Here is a 19215-nt window from a genome sequence, read left to right as displayed (position 1 = left end):
TATCTTAATTTTAATGTAGCAGATCTCCTTAATCATAGCTTTCTAAATTATTGAAGAACTCACATTTTCTTTCACCTGAATCATTAAGCTAATCATTCACTCAGCAAACATTTATTAGGAACCAATTTATACTAGATACCGATAAGGACAGTTTAGTCTTTGCTCAAGAGAGCTAATAATCTAGAAGACAAGCAAGAAAGCCAGAATTTATTTTTAAATGTGACACATGCAATTACTGAATTATGAACAAATTCAAGAAATAGTAAAGAGAACAAAGTAGTTCATTTTGTTTAGAAGGAGGACAGAGAAAGATTTTCTGATAAAAACTTTAACAAGGTTTTAAAGGCCAAAGAGGAATTCACCAATAGGACAAAGAGAGAAATGGCATCTCTGTCAGAGCAACATGGGCAAAGGGAAGAAAAACTTAGGATGTGTTGAGAAAATTATAAGTAATTCTGTGCTGCCAGCAATGATAGACCAACAGACCGCAATGTACAAGTAACAAAACAGAGTGCAAGAGATAAAGCAAACATGGGTGCAGGCCACCCAGGTCTTGGTATGTTCTGTTGAAAAGGTAACAGGAAAACAGCAAAGTGTCAGACAAGCATGAATTCCTCTGACTTCGGTATAGACATAGGAAGCAGAGTGACTTCTTAGATTATTGCAACAATTCAGGAGAGAGCTGATTAAGGCCAGGCAATGATAGGGATTAACAAGGAAGAAAAAGCCAGATCTAAGACATATTTAGGAAACCAAAGCCAACAGGATTAAATAACAGACTTTTGGGATTGGGACAGAACAAATTCAAGATGACTCCTAGATGTCTTATTTATCCACTATGTGGATGAAATTACTATCAACTATCAAAATACAGATTATAGAAGGAAGAGCAGATTTGGGGGTAAGGGGAGAAAGAAATAGAAAATGAATTGCAATTTCAGATATGTGGAGTTTGAGGTACCTGAGGGACATCCAGGTGGAGATGTCCAGTAGGCAGGTGGAAATACGGGCCTGGAGCTCGGGGGAGAGGTCGGGGCTGGAGATATAGATTTAGGAGTCATCAGCAAATAGGTGTTAGTTAACAACCATCAGAGTAGATGAGAAAAAGTGTCAGGTTTTTGGCTAAATCACCTGGGTAGGCTATTATAACATGAACTGACTTGATAATTTCCAATTAACCTTGTGCTATTATAGGTCTCACATTAGGAAAGAAGACAGTTGAGTTCTTTTAAAACACAAAAGCAGGTTGTACATCTACATCAGTTTCATTGTGGAAATTTGCCTAAGAACATGGGACACAGATCACCCAGGATTTTCAAAAGTTCCACCTACTAACAAAATCTGAATTTTAAATATTCTCATTTTCTTTAACTCTCAAAAGAATGAAATGATAATATAGATGATCTACTTTTACCTTCTTGAGCTGTTGGCACCATCCAAGTTGTAGTAGCTGTTGCTTTTTTAACATTTTCCATTTCACTTTCATCTGTAATAACTTCCAGGGCTCCAAATTCATTTACTCGAAACTAGTAAAGAGGTAGAGTCAAAACTTATAAACATGCTTGAAACAATAATCATTTAATGGTGAACACATAGTCTTGAAGCAAGTCAACTGTTTTAATAATAAGATAAATAATGAAATCTAGATAGATTTTTCCAGCAATGCCCTCTGCATTTCACCAACTTTCAGGAAATTCAGAAAAGGGGAACTAGAAGAGAGAACTAAGGACAAATTAAGAACAAACAACCAATCCTGAACTGTCCTGCAGAAAAGGATCCCTTACTTATAACTTCAAAGACAATTTTGTGCTAAATTATTTTTATTTGTTTTGTTATTATCTTGTTTATTTAGTAATCAATATTAGTGAGAGGAAGTTCTGTCTTCTCAGAAATCAACTTAGCTCGCCTAAGTTCCCTAGTTCAAGGAAAAGCACTATCTCTGTTTCGGTAAGGATTTGCAAATTTATGCCCTTAATTTTCAGGATGTGAATAAAATGGATAAAAATCCACATGATCTCCAGCATTACACTTCTTTCAAAGCTCTTCAAAATTCTAACTATATTCACCTCTAGCCCTCCAAAACAACAGGTATTATCTAGGTGATCTGAACAGGTAGGTCTACTAGCTCCAGGCTGCCAATTTTATCACTAAAGAACTGGGCCATGTGATTCCACAGACATTTTGACTCCAACCACTGAAAATTTCCTCATACCTGATAACATACCTCAAACAAAATGGTTCTGTAACAGCCTGGCCTACTATGTGTAAGGAAGAGTTAACCTCTATAGCTTTTGTCTTAGAAACAACTAGGCTCGCTCTCATATTTGTGAAATTAAAATATTGGTATTCCTTGCCTTTCCATATAGGAGAACATTTGTGACCCACTTACTTTATCAGATGATGAAGAGCTAGAAGGATCAAAATTTTCAAAATGTGTGCAACTTTTTACTTAAAGCATTTAGATTTCTCACAAACAATAAAGAGTAAACACAGAAACATTATTTAAATAGTATCCTTCATTTCACAATAAAAATAATCAACTTGGTTACAATGCAGATAAAAAATTATTTGATTAAGTAAATCAGATCCAGACTTAAAAAAATCTTTGGTTAAAAAAAAATCAAAAACTAAATTCAGTCTTTTCACAAGGTAAAATAATTCCCCACATATAGTATATAACTATTAAATGCCTTCTAGACATAAGGAGTTCAAATAGCAAAGTGAAAAAGTCTTCACCATACTATATGGTAAACAGTGAGTTCAGAACTCAGACATAAATTCAATTAATATGTTTTTGCTATACCTAGTGTGTGTTCACCTAAATATACCATTCTACACAACAGCAAATTGAAGTGGGAGGAAAACAACTAAAAATAACTTTTTCAGGAAAAAACTTAATGATTACCTCTGAAATCAATCGATTTCATAATAAAGCTCATAGTACCATCTACTGGGCAAGAGTAGAAAACACAAGCTATTGTGACTATTAATAACATTAAAGAACATGAGAAAATATCAATTCTGTTAGAAAATCTTTAAACAAACAGGCAGGAACTCAGTTAAGTAATTTTTGTTTCATTATATATTTATATTAATTTATATCTAGTTGATAAATAAAAATGTGAAAGAACAGCAAGCATTTCCATGAAATAAAAAGTTTCCTGTGCTTATTTCCAACTTGCTGATAAATTGAAAAATATTCTACATTGTGAGAAAGTAAAAAAAGTAAGATTTTCAAATTAATAGTCAAGCCTATGATATATGTAAACTTCAGGCTAAAATACCTTCCAAGTTAAATGCAATATTCCATTCCAGTGATTTTTCTCTTTTCCTTCCCCAATATATATTACCAATAATCACCTCTAAATGTATTTAAAAAAACACAATGGGGACTCCGTTAACTACTGTAAACCACAGATCCAGGGGTAGATAAATATTTATAATTGTATACGGACAAAGATACTTCCCCAGGGATAGGGTTTGAGATTTATTTCATAATATTCTCAAAAGTTCACTAATAACCTGAGGAAAGTAAAGATACATCTACTCTAACCAGTTTGTTTGTTTGTTTGGTTGGTTTCTGGGTCACATCGGGTGGTGCTCAAGGCTTACTCCTGGCTCAGAAATCACTCCTGGAAGGCTGGGGGACCATATGGGATGCCAGGAATCGAACCCGGTTCTGTTTCAGATAGGCCACATGCAAGCCCTACAGCTGTGCTATTGCTCCAGTTCCTCTAACCAGTTTGTTTATCTACAAAAATTACCCTCCGGGGCTAGGGAGATAGCTCAAAAGGTTGAAATCGCATGTTTTACATGCAGGAGTCCTGATCCCTGGTACTGCATGTCTACTCTCACCCCTGCTGGAGCACCTCCAGAAGGACCCAGAAGACTGAGATGCAGACCCCACAAAAACCCAAAACTTAACCTTAAAGCATTTTCAAATAGCCTATCAAAATATCCTAAAAATAGACATACATATACGCACATATACATATATGTATATATGTATTTTTCCTAATATCTCTATTGGACGGATGTTTCTATCATGACTACAGAAAAGGTAAAAACAATATGAACTGTTAAAAGCAGCAAATAGTACCAAACTTCTATAATGTAACTCCCAATGACTGGCACATTTCCTTTTTTACTTAATATAAACACCCAATTTATAATGTTTTCATTAATTGTTTTGGAACTACTAAAGCAATGCAATCAATACCATCACTTTTTTCTTTTTTTAAAGTTTTTTTTTCCTAAACTAGAGAATAGTACATAAATTGTATCAAATTATTACACTACAACTAAGATACCAAATATATACATTTCATAAAAGAAATTAAACAAATCAAATAATAAACTGACATAGCTTTTTTTTAATATAGGTCAACTGGAAAATAATTGTACAAGGTCAGAAAACAATTAAACAAGGAAATGTGAGTCTCATTTGCTTGTTTGCCACAACCTATGCCAGCACATTTAACTGATTTCCTTTTTATGTTTTTCTTGCAGACGAGGAATCCTCTGCCTATTTTTGCCAACTTTAATAATAGATCATAAAAGATACTGTTAGCTAATTTTATTTGTTTTATTATTTTAGATACCAAAATTCTGTTTTCTACTTGCCAATCTGTCTTAAGTGAAAAGCCTTTCATAAAGAAACTATTCCAACAGGTAAATAAACTTTCTGATTATCAAGAAAAAAAAAAAAACAACAAAAAAAATCACTAAAAACTCAGAATTCTCCACTGGTTTTCTAAACTGTTGATTTCTACACAAGTTGATTCAACTTGTTTTAGATTAAGTGGCAACTATTTGTACTTGATAAGATGCTATCACTCTAGAGGATATCTTCATTATTTTTTTCTGAGGGATTTGAAAGGATTAAATCCTATGACCCAAAGGCATAATTTTTTAGATTAATTTTAGATTGTTAGAAATTTTAGTAGAGAAATTGCTTAGGGACAGAGAATATCAAGCATGTACATTTCCAACATATTTAGTCGCCTGCAGTGTTCAGGCTGGCAAATACTCATTTGCATTTTATTGTTTTGGTTTTGTTTTGTTTTGTTTTTTGGTCACACCCAGCAGCACTTAGGGGTTACTTCTGGCTCTGCTCAGAAACTACTCCTGGCAGGCTTGGGGGACCATATAAGATGCTGGGATTCGAACTACCATCCTTCTGCATGCAAGGCAAATGCCCTGCCTCCATGTTATCTCTCTGGCCCCTCATCTGCATTTAAAGAACAAATTGGTGGTAACATTTTCACAATTTGTATAAGCAAAAATGTCTTATTAATGACTACAATATTTTCAAGAGGGTCAGACACTTGCTGTTTTCTCATATTACGATACATTTTTATGCTAGTTGCTTATTCAAATGCCCTAGTTTTCTTCCTCCCATATTTACCCTCCATAAAGTTGTCACTGAGATGCCCAACTATTTTCAGGTACTTGAAATACACCTGACATCTGCTCTTTATATCCACCACACTTCCTCCAAGTAAAGTAATAACCCCTTCTAAATGGTTATATCATTTTAGTTATATGTTTTGTTGTGAAAATGCTTTTTTTCTTCAAATAGAATTATTCTGATAGGAAATTCCATCTTAACATCAGAAAAGTCTGGTTCTGAACACTGATTTCTGCCCCCAAATAACTGTCTGACCTTCAGAAAATGCTTTTTCTATGCTTGTTTTCTACTTATGAAGTAATAATAGTAATAGAAACTAAGTCAAAAGGTTTAATACAAAGAACTACATTTTTAAAAAATGCAGGAGAAGAAATCATTGGAGATTGAATTCTCAAAGATTTCTGTTATAAGAGTTGGTGAGTCCAGTGTGAAAAGAGAAGGAATCCATCAACAGCAAACAGCAAAAAGAAATCAAGGTGTGAACTAGCAGTACAAGTTTGAAAGGAAAACAGGTTGATACCCAACAAGAAAAGGAGATGCCTCCAGAAAGAAAAGGAGTCAGACCATCAAAACAAACTATTGTTCAAAGGATTTGAACTTTACCACAAAAGATATGGGTAAATGCTAAAATAATATAGTTTGATTGGCAAGCATTCGTGAGCCTTTTATAGAAAAGTTTTTTTTCAAAACAATTATCTCTTCCTATGATAGAAACTGACTTTTGTATGTTAGTTGTGCTAATTATATTAATGTTAGAAGGTTGACTTCCGTAGCATACTACTTACTATGAAAAAGCCATGTGCCTATTACCCATTTTGATAGTTAAAAAAAAGACAACAAATAGTCATATCTGCTATGTGGTGCTGAGAAATGAGCCCAGGGACTCACACACAGAATCTATTTGCTCTACCACTGAGTTACATCTGTGACCCACTGTAAAATTTTAGAGTATAGCATTACATTGTTTAAAGTCAACAAATTGAATCAGATACATAAAAATTACCCAAGTAATAAGATGAGACTAAAATAACAATAGACAAATAAATAATATCCACTAAGTGGCTTCATTGTTTGATTAGCTTAATAAAAAACAATAGGTTTATTTCTAAGATCCATTGCTTAGGAAACCCAGGAGATATTAGCAATTTAATCATTTCACTGACATCAAAAGAAGATAGGAAGAAGCATGGGGAAAAATATATAGAAGGAAAAAGAAATTGAAGGTAGATTACAGGGACTGGATAAATAAAAGAGTGGGAAAGGCTTTGATCTGTTTGAAACCAACCCATGTTCAATCCCTGGTATCTAATATATCCCTTACCCTATGTCAGGGGTCTCAAACTCAATTTACCTGGGGGCCGCAGGAGGCAAAGTCGGGGTGAGGCAGGGCCACATAAGGGATTTCAACAAAAAATAGTCCTCAAATGTCATTATTAACAGTTTTAATTATTTCTTCTGAACATGAATAGGACATTGAGTGAAGATCATGAACAGTTCTTCTGAACATGGCATCTTTTGCCTATTCCTTGCTGCCAGAGACTTGACAGTGCTTCTCACAAATCTGAACCACATTTGGCTTTATAGAGGAAGCAGTTGAGACCCTCAGTATGGCTTGAAGATAATCATCATTAAGTCTAGACCTGTACATTGATTTATTGAAGTTCAATGTGGAGAATAACTTTTCACACAAATATATGCTCCCAAAAAGGCACATGGTGCGCTTGAACATACGGGAAAACTCAGGGAAGCTGGGGACAATTCTCTCAAAAATTGCCCATTCATGTCTGCTTTTCCACTTATCTCCCTGAACTTGGCTTTGAGATCAGAGTTGCATTGCAGGTCAATGAGCTCCACTTGAAACACAGGAGGGGCATCTTGCACATCAAAGGAAAAGGGGTTCACAAAAATTTGGAAAGTGGCTCTGAGCTTTTTGAAGTCTGCAAATCTGTGATCAAATTCCTTCTCTAGCTTAAAATTAGCATCAACATATTTCTCACCACTGAATGGTATGCCTGCATCCACAAGTTCCTTGCATGCTGGGAAATGGCAAAGGTTTGTTTGAGAGAGCTGGGATTTCCATAACACAAGTTTTGTGGAGAATGCTCTCACGTTGCCATACGCAGCACTGATAAGGTGCCCCAGGCCTTGTAACATCTTGTTTAATACATTCAGCTTATGTGTTATGTCAACAAGAAAAGCTAAGTCCATGAGCCATTTGTGATCACTCAACTCAGAAACAGCATTCCCATCCTTGTCCATGAAGGCTTTCACATCTTCTCTCAACTCAAAAAATCTTTTCAGGACATTTCCCCTGCTGAGCCAACGTACGTCAGTGAAATAGAGCACATCTCCATATTCTGACTCCATTTCCTCGAATAAAGCTCGGAACCTCCTCTGCTTTAGGCCCCTGGATCTGATTTGCCACATTGTCACATGGCAGGCATTTACTGCAAAGGGCCTGGTGATGGATAATGCAGTGAAGAGCAATGGCCTTCTCTACACCCTCCTCTTCAAGTTTTTTTGAACAAGTGCCACCAGTCCATTTTTCCTCCCTGTCATCGATGGCACTCCATCGGCTATTATTCCAACAAACCTCTTCCATGGCAAACCTGCATTCTCATTGGCATCACACAGATGCCGAAATATCTCATTAGCGGTGGTCTGGCCATGCATTGGAATTATTGTGAGCAGCTCCTCTGTCAATTCAAAATTGCAATCAACACCACGGACATAAATTGTGAGCTACGCAGTGTCTGTTATATCTGTGCCCTCGTCAAGAGCAACTGAGTATGCATCAAAACATTTGCTTTCTCACACAGTTGATGTTAAATGTCACTTGACATGTCAGAAATGCACTCTACCACAGTGTTGGCAGTAAGGCTGATTTTGTTAAACTGACCTTTCTTTTCCGGACAGATAATACTTGCAGCCTGTAACATGCATTTTTTAACAAACTCTCCTTCTGTGAATGGTTTTCCCTGCCTTAGCTTTCATCCCACTAACCATGTAACTAGCTTCGACTGATGCAACATTCTTTTGGTTGCTTTCTTGAAGAAATCTTGTTGCCTCATTAGATATGCTTTAAGACTGGCAACCCGCTTGGCTCATTTTCTTGATATTTTGCACATTCCTCAGCATGTTTAGTTGAATAATGGCGTTTCAAGTTGTATTCCTTGTGCACTGCAACTTTCTCTGAGCAAATAAGACATGTGGGGATGCCCCTGTGCTCAACAAAGAAATACTGCATCTCCCACTTTTTCTGAAATTGTCTGTGCTCGTCATCAATCTTTCTCTTCACTGCAGGCTTTGATGAAGTCATGATGAAGGTATGACAAAATCTAAATCTGTAATACACTTCTCTCCCTTCTCTCCCTTAGGCCTCCGATAATGCAAGGGACAGTGGGCAGGAGCAGTGGAAATGACGTCTGATCTAATTCACAATTAATCGCTTACCGAATATTCGCAATAAAAATTTGCATTAGTAAGAAAAAATCACAAAAGATCTCATTAAACATTTGCATAACCCGAACAAAACTGCTCAGGGTATGCAAATGTTTAATGTGATTTTTTTTCTTACTAATGCGATTTTTATTGCTATTATTCGGTAGGAGAATAATCGCAAATACTGTGATATTTGAAGGCCAGCCACGGGCCACAGTATGTTGTACAAGGGCCGCAAACAGCCCGCGGGCTGCGAATTTGAGACCCCTGCCCTATGTGATCCCTGAGCACAGAGCTAGTAGGTAAGCCCTAGGCTTCTAGGTGTGGCCCCCAAACAAAAATCACAACAAAAAATGGGAGATTACGAAAGGTATCACAAAGAATTTAATTGTTTTTTATTATTTTTTCAATCCTCATAACCACTTTTGCATAGAAATCACAGGTGTCGTTTTATAAATATTCTTAAATATAAACAAGTTTGGGGCCAGTAGTGGTAGTGGTAGCATAGTGGTAGGGCGTTTGTTAGGTGACTGATCCAGGACAGACCTGGGTTTGATCCCCAGCATCCTATATGGTTCCCCCGAAGACAGGAGCAATTTCTGAGCTTACAGCCAGGAGTAACCTGGGTGTCACCAGGTGTGGCCCAAAAACAACAACAAAAAAATTAAATAAAAAAGTTCTTATCTACTAGAGAAGAACCCTTACATTTTATAATACAGAGACACCTCCCACCCTGAGCAAGTGTCATGTGGTCCCAACTTAGACTCCTTATGATTGGACAGCGACCGTCCAACCAGAACCCCAGATCCCAGCTGCAGAACCAACAGAGATCCCAGCAACAGCACCAGGAACCAAACTTCTCCCTGGGGAACTCCTAATACCACTCTGGCACCAATCTGCACCAGTTTTGATATGACATCCTGATAACGAGGACATGGTTAGCAACTTGATCTAAGAGAAGGTTGCCATATCTCATCACCTAATGGTATGATGAAACCAGAAGACATGTCAGGTTTTGCTTAATGCAGAAACCTAAATTGCTAACTAGAGAAGACTGACTGACAAACAAGATCTTGGCAGAACCTTTCGAAGGACCAATGAGACAGAAAGGTCCTAGTTTAGGCCTAGGTCTAGGATTCGTACAAAAACCAAGATCTCTAATTCTAAAGGTCTGACATTGACAATTGTGACTGAACAGAACTTCTGGAATCTCACAGAAAAACTTTATCCGAGGCTTTGTCTAAGGACTTGAGCAAAAACCAAGACCACTAATTGCAGAAGACTGATTATAACAACATTGATGAAACAGAACTTCAAGAACCATAAAGAAAATCTCTCTCCTAGCCTTCGTCCTATGACCTACGCAAATACCAAGATCTCTAGCTACAGATGCCTGATGTTATCATCCACAACTGAGCGGAAAGTTTCCTGGCACCATAAAAAGACCTTGGGGTGTGAAAATGATTGTGTATGGAGTCTGTAGTAGTTCCCATGGCAGTATTCTTCAAGGGCGGAGAAACCCTGTATCTCTTAGGCCAAGGGAATCCCCTTTCTAAATTCCCCAATACTTACTGTGCCTTTTCTAAAATAAATAAATAAATAAATAAATAAGTAAATAAATAAATAAAAGAAGAAACACAAACCTTTTTAAGTAGTTGCTGGTTTGGGGCTTTTTGATTGCTTATGTTTTTGTTGTTTTATTTTATTTTTTCTTTTTTTGTCTGTATTGGATATTTTTGTTTTTTTGGGATTTTTTTGTTTGTCTTTCGTAGTTGCTGGTTTTTGTTTTTGTTTCTTCTTTCTTTGCTAAATTTTGTATTTTTTGTATTTTGTTGTTACAACTTCGTTGTTATATGTTTTGGGGTTATTTTGTGTTGTTTTGTTACCTTTTTTTCCTTTCTTCCCCCCTTCTTCTAAATTGATATTTATAACACCTAGATGATTCCTTCTAGCTTTTTAGGTTTTTATTTTTATTTTACATTTTTTATTTTTATTTATTTTGTTTGTGCATATTTGTTTTTTTTTTTTATTTTCTTTTTTTGCCTACAACAGAACCACATTACTAGAATCATCTTGCTCAGCCTCATAATTTGAGAGGGGGAATATGGATGATACCAAGACCAGAACGTCATATGAACATTTAGTGGAAATAAAAAATGATCAGACTCAAACACCAAACCCAAAGTCAATGACAACAGAATCAATACCCAATCTACAACAAGCTGTACAAGTGGGGACCAGCTACGCTAGCTTCCTGGGGGGTAAAAGATGGAGAAGTGGGATGCATGCTGGGAAAAGGGGTGGAGGAAGGACAACACTGGTGGTAGGAATGCCCTTATTCATTGTCACTGTGTACCTTAAATATTACTGTGAAAGATTTATAACTCACTTTGGCCACAATAATAATAATAAAAAAGAACTTGCCAAAATTCATATGGTTAATATGTGGAAGACGATAAGAATTTTAAAGTTTTTCTATCTCAAATATTTCTGCATTCAGGGCCTGAGAGACAGTATATCGGGTAAGACATTTACCTTTGCACACAGCTGACCTAGGTTCAATCCTGGCAGCTCATATAGTCCTCTAAGCATGGTCAGGAGTGATCCTTGAGAACAGAGCTCAAAGTAAATCCTGAAAACAGCTGAACGTGGCTGTTTTTGCATTCTATTTTTGTCTAAACCAGAAGAACACTGTAAAAGATCATATATTATATCCAAGTGTCGATTTAATTTCTCAATTTGCTGAAGAGGAATAAGCCTAAAATACTAACATATTCAACATCAGGCAGAATTAAAATTTAAAACCAAATATACTCTCCAGATTTCATTAAAGCTTACTGTAATAGGTTTTTACTAAGCTAAACTTAGATAAGTTGACACATAATACTAAGCTAAACCTAACCAGCTATATTCTCAATTCTTAGTCCCAATGATGGGCAGATTGTCCAAATCTCACCAGTGAATGAAACAGAAAGGCTTAGCTAATGCAACTAGCAAGTGACTATCTGCAAGAAGTCAATATTCAGAGACAGGAACTTTCTACTGAATACAAAAAAGAATACTCGCAGTAGAGAAGCAAACCAAGTTTGCTATTAGTTCATATATTGAACTAATAGAGTTTAAAAGAGTTCAATAATGAACTAACAGAGTCAAGTAATAAGTTGAAAAGGTTCAAGCACCTGAGTGACTAAATGCGAATACAAAGTCTAAAGGGTCACAGACAGGTTCAAGGTCCCAGAGACAGTATCAGAGAAAAGGTAAATGACAACTGAAGGGTAGGGGTGGTTGATTTTCCAGATACCTGCTTGCACAAGCATGTTTTATGGAGCAGAGCTGATCCTAGAGTAGGTTCAGAAGGTGAATGAGTGTGTGGCAGGGTGAGTACATTAGAGCACTGCTTTCTGAAGAGTTCTCATCCATATGAATCAACCCTTCACAGGAAAGAAAAGCTTTTGAACAAACGAATAAATTTTGGAGGCGCCGAGTGATAGTACAGTATAGGACATTTGCCTTGCAAATTGGCTAACCTGGGTTGAATCCCTGGTATACCCACATAGTCTCCCTAAGCCTGCCCACAGTGATCCCTGACTGCAAAACTAAAAGCCTGTGCCCTGCCCTCAAAAGAATATATTTAAAAAGAACAACAAATTAGCAATATAAATAAGAAAAGTGAAGAATCTTGCTAATTTAGTTTTATTCTATTTTCTGTGCAGGAAGATCAAACGCAAGGTCTCATGCAGGTAAAGCCTGCATTTAAGCATTCAGGCACATCCCAGCTCCTAAGTCAGTTTATCCAGTTTTGTTTTGTTTGCAAAGGCAGAAGGGGTGCATTTTCACAAGGTATGTTAAAAAGATCAGGATGCCATCCCTGTAGAACTAACCAACTAGGTCAGCAGGTTAGTATAGGGGCATAAGGATATCATCTTGGCAGTGTTTTTTGTTCTTTGGGGCCAGATCAGGCAGTGCTTGGAAACCTTCAGGATCACAATGACAATGGTTGGGAAGTCTAAGCTTTCTAGTCTGACTTGCTTGAGACTGTGTAGTACTGAGAGTAAAGCCAGATCCAGACATATGCATTGACCCTATACTATTTCCCTGGCATGTATCAGTTTTTTTTTAATGCAATCTAAGGAAAAACAAGAGTTTCTATTTAATTTTTATGAAACTAGGACACAGGGAGGGTAGTTATTCACATGAAGTATAAAGTTTGTTATTAGAAAATGAAAGCTAGGTTTCTTTTAAGTCTACTATTTATATTCATTGGCTACCATGAACAGTTAATACCAAGATGATTCTTCTTGAAGCCATAAATAAGTTTCTACAAAATGAACACATATAGCAGAAATATTCATCAGTCAGCTACCCCAGTGTCAAAGGTATCTGTCAATCCATCAGCATTTCAAAGTGTCATGAGAATTTTCAGTACAGGTTTAAGCATCAAGTAAAACCTACATGATACTTAATGATTCTAATCCACTTATTCCAAATTATGTAAAAAAATGTGCATAGTATGTAACTTATGTGATAAAGACACCTTACCTTTAAGTCACTTCCTGGTAACGTACCAACTCCATCTTTCCAGTCCATAACACTGAAAACATCAAACTCTTGACCACTTGTGCTAGAGGCAGATTCAGTCATGATTTGTTTTTTAACCTATAAAGCAAAAAGTATATTAAAAAGTAGAATTTTATAAAATCAGTTAATTTTTTTTTTAATTTGTTATTTGTTTTTAGCCACAACTGATGGTACTCAGGGCTTATTCCTGGCACTCCTTAGTAGACCATCTGGGTGCAGTAAATCAAACCCAAACCAGCTGCATTAAGGGCAAAAGCCCTACCCAGTATATACTATTGCTTAGACCCTGCAAAATCAGCTTTTATTTTAGTGGTTGGTTATTCAATTTTGAGTAAGTACATATTTTCTTGATCCCTATATTCTAGATATGTGGATTAAAACTTATTTAATTATGTGCTTAAATTATTTAATTATGTGCTTAAAACGTAGTTAATTATTTATTTATCTTAGTTCAATTGTTGGAGGAAAAGTATTATTAGACTTCTAAGTTAAATTGAAAGTATCACTGAAACTGCTATTCTTAAAAGAAAAAATGCAGTATTCTATAACACAAACACTTAAAAAAATAATGATGTCATAAAAATGGATTTTTTGCAAAGTATTTTTTCCTGACCTAGGACGTTGAAAACATAATAAATATGAATAAAGGATAGATTAAATATAAAATGTAAATAAACACAAAAGGCCACATAGATCATAAAAAAGAACAAGAAAATTCAGTCCATTCTGTGCCGTCATCTACACTATATATATCAATTAAACTGGTCCTGTCAGGACAACAAATGCACTGTGACTGATTCTTTCAGTAAACTGATTTATTTAAATCTGTTGAAAATCTGCCAATTTGGTGCTCTGGGAAATAATAAAACAATCTCAAAACATACAGCAAATACCAATAATAATGCTATGTTAATACAACCAATTCAACCAGTGAACCTAATAACTTTTATTCATAGCAAATTTTTCCATATAATTGGTGGTGAGAATGATGTTATTATTCTAAGACTATAGTCTATGTTTTTAGGTTTAATAAAAACAAACAATAATGATGTTAGTATCAAAAAAAGAGTGAAAGACCAATGAGTCTGAAGTTTGAACAGAAGTATCAGAAAAAATTCATATTATATCTTTTAAAAACATGCATTTTCTTTCTAGATTTGGTCACTGACAAAGTTCAGAAAATAGACCCTAATCGACCATAAATAGAAGATGGAACTGTGGCCTCTAGAGAAAATTCTATGACATTGCCCCAGAGAAAAAAGTGTTCACTGAGAGAGAAAGTAAAAGGTGAGTTTTGGAAATCTTGTCAAACGAAAGGTAAGAAACTATCAAAGACAATAGAGTATCAAATTAGAACAATTTAGGAGACAACCTAAAGAGGCTCTGCTGACTGAATTTAGCAGCAGTGAATTGAAACACTTCAAAATTAAATCCAAGTATTCATACTGATTTTTAAAACCAACCAACAACCAAGAATACCTCACTGGTCACCTCTTGATGGTTCAAGGAAATCAACTTACTCTCTGGAAAAAGAAATAAGGATTTATACTAATAATGTTGCATAAGACCTATGGATATTATTAGTGGGAAGAAATTTTCCTACCATAGAATCCTTCCTAATAAATAAAAAATGAATGTTAATCCTTAATAAATGGATATTTGCGATCCTTAAAAAGTGGATATAGCAGTGAATATTAGTATTTGCAATCCTTAATAAATGGATACAGCAGTGTGTAAGATTGCAAATAAACAGAAATTAGGAAAGAAAAAATATATGAAATGGGAGACAAGTTGGAAAGTGAAAAGCTAGTTTCTGTTTGCAAATGACAAATACACTTAGAAAACCTTAAAAGTCCCATGAAAAATGTCTTAGAAATAATAAACCAGTAAAATAAAATCACAGAATATAAAACCAACAGACAAACCTGTTGTATTCCTATATGCAATTAATGATTATTCAATTAAAGTGTTTAACAATATCGAGTCACCTTAACAAAAAAACATCAATACTGTCAAGTATTAGTACTTGCAATCTTCCAAAATAAAAATGGTTCACAGCAGGTAAGCAAGAAAAATAAATCACAGGAACTGGGGTAAAGGTGTTTCACTATTTGCTTATGGCATGCTAACACATGAAAGATCCTCAAGATCCAACTACTTAGAAAACAACTGAGAAAATGATTACGGATTAATTATTTAAATTCAACATAATCCTCATCAAAATTCCAATTATACTCTTAAGAAATTAGAATGATCACAAATAAAAATTGTATAAAATAATAAAATAATTCCAATAACCAAAGCCATTCTGAGAGAAAATAAGTTGGAAAGTTTCATATGTCTCAACTTTGCTAAATTATAAAACTATAGTAATAAAAACAGGAGGGCTCGGGGCCGGGAGAGATAGCACAGCCGCGTTTGCCTTGCAAGCAGCCGATCCAGGACCAAAGGTGGTTGGTTCGAATCCCGGTGTCCCATATGGTCCCCTGTGCCTGCCAGGAGCTATTTCTGAGCAGACAGCCAGGAGTAACCCCTGAGCACCGCTGGGTGTGGCCCAAAAACCAAAAAAACAAAAACAAAAACAAAAAAAAAACAGGAGGGCCCTGGAATAAGGTTAGACTATCTGACCAATAGATTTGAACTTACAGCCTAGAAAAAAATCATCAGATTTATGGGAAGCTAAACGTTGACAAAGGAGATAGGCACATGAAGTAAACGTCTGTTCAATAAAATGGTACTGAGAAAACTGGATAATAACATGCAAATATTAAACTGGAATCATATTTTACACTATACACAAAGTTTTTTCAAAGTGAATCAAAGACCTCAACAACAGAGCACAAATCACCAAATGCTTTGAGGAAAATATAGGGGAAATGCTCCAGGAACTAGACATCAAAGGCATTTTCAACAATATACAATAAACAAATAGGACTACATCAAATGAAAATAATTTTGTATGGCAACTCAACTCAAAACATCCTACTGAATGGGAGATGTATAACGTATTTTGTGTACTGTACTGTGTACCAGATAAAGGACAATATCGATGATATATAAAGCGCTCATAAAAGGCAACAACAACATAACCAACAATTTGAAAGGGGACGAGGCCAGAGCAACAGTACAGTGGAGAGGGTATTTGTCTTGTACAAGGCAGATCCAGTAATCCCTGAGCACTGCCAAGTTGGTCCCCCCAAAAACCCAATAAAATGGGAAGAGGAGATAAATGAACACTTCCAAAAATAGGAAGATGCAGCAATAGTACAGTGTGTAGGGTAACTTGCCTTACATATGGTTGAATGGGTTCAATCCCTGGCACCACATATGATACTCTGAGACTACCAGGAATTATATTAAAGTGCAGAGCCAAGAGTAAGCCCTGATCTCTGACAGGTGTGGCCCATGAAGAGCCAAATAAAAGACATAAAGATGGCCAAGAAGAATATGAATTTTTATCATATATTAACAAGAAAATAAAAATCAAAATAAGGTATCGTACCACACTAGTGAAATGACATGTATCAAAAAGACCAGAAACCAGCAGAAGTATTGGGTGGGTTGAAAGGGAACTGCTATTAACTGCTAGTGGAAATATTATCTGGTTCAGCCCATATGAAAAGTCATAATTTTTGTATGCCTAATACCATTAAGACTCAGGTATAATGTACCCTTTTACCTTATACAATCTTACATTCCTACAGGAAAGAGTTCAAAACTTCAATTTATACATTTCATTTACTTTTCATAAACAGAGATGTTTTATTATTCCTCTAAAGAAAATGATTTTCAGAAAGTTTTAATAACCCAAATCACACTGGGTGGAAGGATTTGGAGTCTATTAGTCTGATTTTAGTCTGGGACTTGTTCTGAAACTGCTCTCATGTTTTGTCTCAAGTCTTATCTGAGTTTTTTTTTTTTTTTAGCTAAACTCACTTTTTTGCTAGGTTATGCCTTAGAACAGAACGATTCCAAAACCCAGCTTATTGTTCAAAGTTATAAGTTTATAGAAATCAGTATGTGTACTTTGTGAATAAAATGGATAAAGTAAGAAAAAATAAAAAAGTTATTACTGGGTATTACCAATTATTCAGTGAAAATGCTGAAAAGTCCTCTGCACTCCAATGTTTATTTTTGTTTATTATTTGGGGGGGGGGCTTTGGGTCACATACGCAGTGCTCAGGGGATACTCCTGGCTCTACGCTCAGAAATCGCTCCTGGCAGGCTCAGGGGACCATATGGGATGCCGGGATTTGAACCACCGTCCTTCTGCATGCAAGGCAAATGCCTTGCCTCCATGCTATTTCTCCACTCCCCCCCTTTTTTTGGTTTGCACTCCTATGTTTATTGCAGCACTATTCACAATAGCCAGAATCTGGAAACCAAAATCCCTGATAACAGATACAAATCTATCCACACAATACATTACTATGCAGTTGTTAGTAAAAATGAAGCCATAAAATTTGATTATTCATTGGTGAACATGCTGAGCTAAATGAGTCAGAGGGAGAGGGGTAGATATAGAATGACTGCACTCATATGGGATATATACAGCCGGTAGGGCGTTTGCCTTGCATGCATCCAAAATGGGTTTGATCCCCGGCAACCCATATGGTCTCCTGAGCCTGCCAGCTATTTTTGAGCACACAGCCAGGAGTAACCCCTGAATGCTGCAGGGTGTGCCCCCACCAAAATAAGGTAACATGGTATTAATATCCAAAGATAATAGAGACAAGGGCCAGGAAGATCAGTCCATGTTTTGGAGCTTGCCACAAATAACAGGAGTGCAGTTAGGGCAGAGAAGGGACCATGATGACAATGATAGTTGGAAATGATCAGTCTGGACAAGAACTGGTTGCTGAAAGAAGAAAGTTATATGCATGACAGCCCTTCAGTAACAAAACTGAAAACCAGTGTCTAAAAGGAAAAAGGAAGAGAAAGAGGAAAGAGAGAGAAGAAAAATGTTACAGTGGCAGGTGAGAGGGCAAGTGGGAGGGTGAGAGGAAAGCTTGGGACACGGGTGGTAGGAAATGTGCGCTGGTGAAGGATGTTGTACATTGAATGTCTTGTATTGTATAATGTATTGTACACTGAAACTTAATCGTGTACATCTCTGCAACTGTGTATCTCATGGTGATTCAATTAAAGTATTTATAAAAATGATATACAAGAGCTGAAAAATTCAGCTTTAGAAAATAGACTATTTTTGACAAAACAAAATGCTGTTAATATTATAGATGTATGTGTGTACACTGATAAGAAATTATCTTATGTCTATAAGCCTAAAATTGATTAAAAATCAATTCATTGGGGCTGGAGAGATAGTACAGCGGTGTTTGCCTTGCAAGCAGCCGATCCAGGACCTGAGGTGGTTGGTTCGAATCCCGGTGCCCCATATGGTCCCCCGTGCCTGCCAGGAGTATTTCTGAGCAGATAGACAGGAGTAACCCCTGAGCACAGCTGGGTGTGACTCAAAAACCAAAAAATAAATAAATAAATAAATAAATAAAATCGATGCATTGTTTATTCTAAGGTTCATGTTCATTTAGTGTGAAATATAGCACAGACACATTTACCATTTTGTTTCCCACTTTATTTTATAATACTAAAGCCACTGGCTACTTTCATTATTACAATAAGTCTAAAAGGCTGGGTTTCTTCTTCTATTTCCCCCAACAAATCTCAATCAAGCAGAACACCAGCAACCAATACTGTTTTTAACAAAACCATTTCTATGGTATCCTAAATCTTCCTGGATTATTCTCCTCCTCCACAATTGCATGTGG

General features: G+C 36.1%; 1 protein-coding gene across 1 annotated transcript in view; it reads right to left on the bottom strand.

The window, feature by feature from the left end:
* Positions 1-19215, bottom strand: part of L3MBTL3 (L3MBTL histone methyl-lysine binding protein 3) — a 124614-nt gene that overhangs the window by 85349 nt on the left and 20050 nt on the right. The window contains exons 2-4 of the mRNA XM_049771161.1: positions 13391-13507; positions 1415-1526; positions 962-1036 (exon numbers count right to left, since the gene is read on the bottom strand). Coding sequence (XP_049627118.1) covers positions 962-1036; positions 1415-1526; positions 13391-13492 — 289 coding nt within the window. The 5' untranslated portion in view covers positions 13493-13507. The remainder of the gene's footprint in view (positions 1-961; positions 1037-1414; positions 1527-13390; positions 13508-19215) is intronic.

This window comes from Suncus etruscus, chromosome 4, assembly GCF_024139225.1.
Source record: "Suncus etruscus isolate mSunEtr1 chromosome 4, mSunEtr1.pri.cur, whole genome shotgun sequence".
Lineage (NCBI taxonomy): Eukaryota > Metazoa > Chordata > Mammalia > Eulipotyphla > Soricidae > Suncus > Suncus etruscus.
This window is presented reverse-complemented; position numbering and strand designations above follow the sequence as displayed.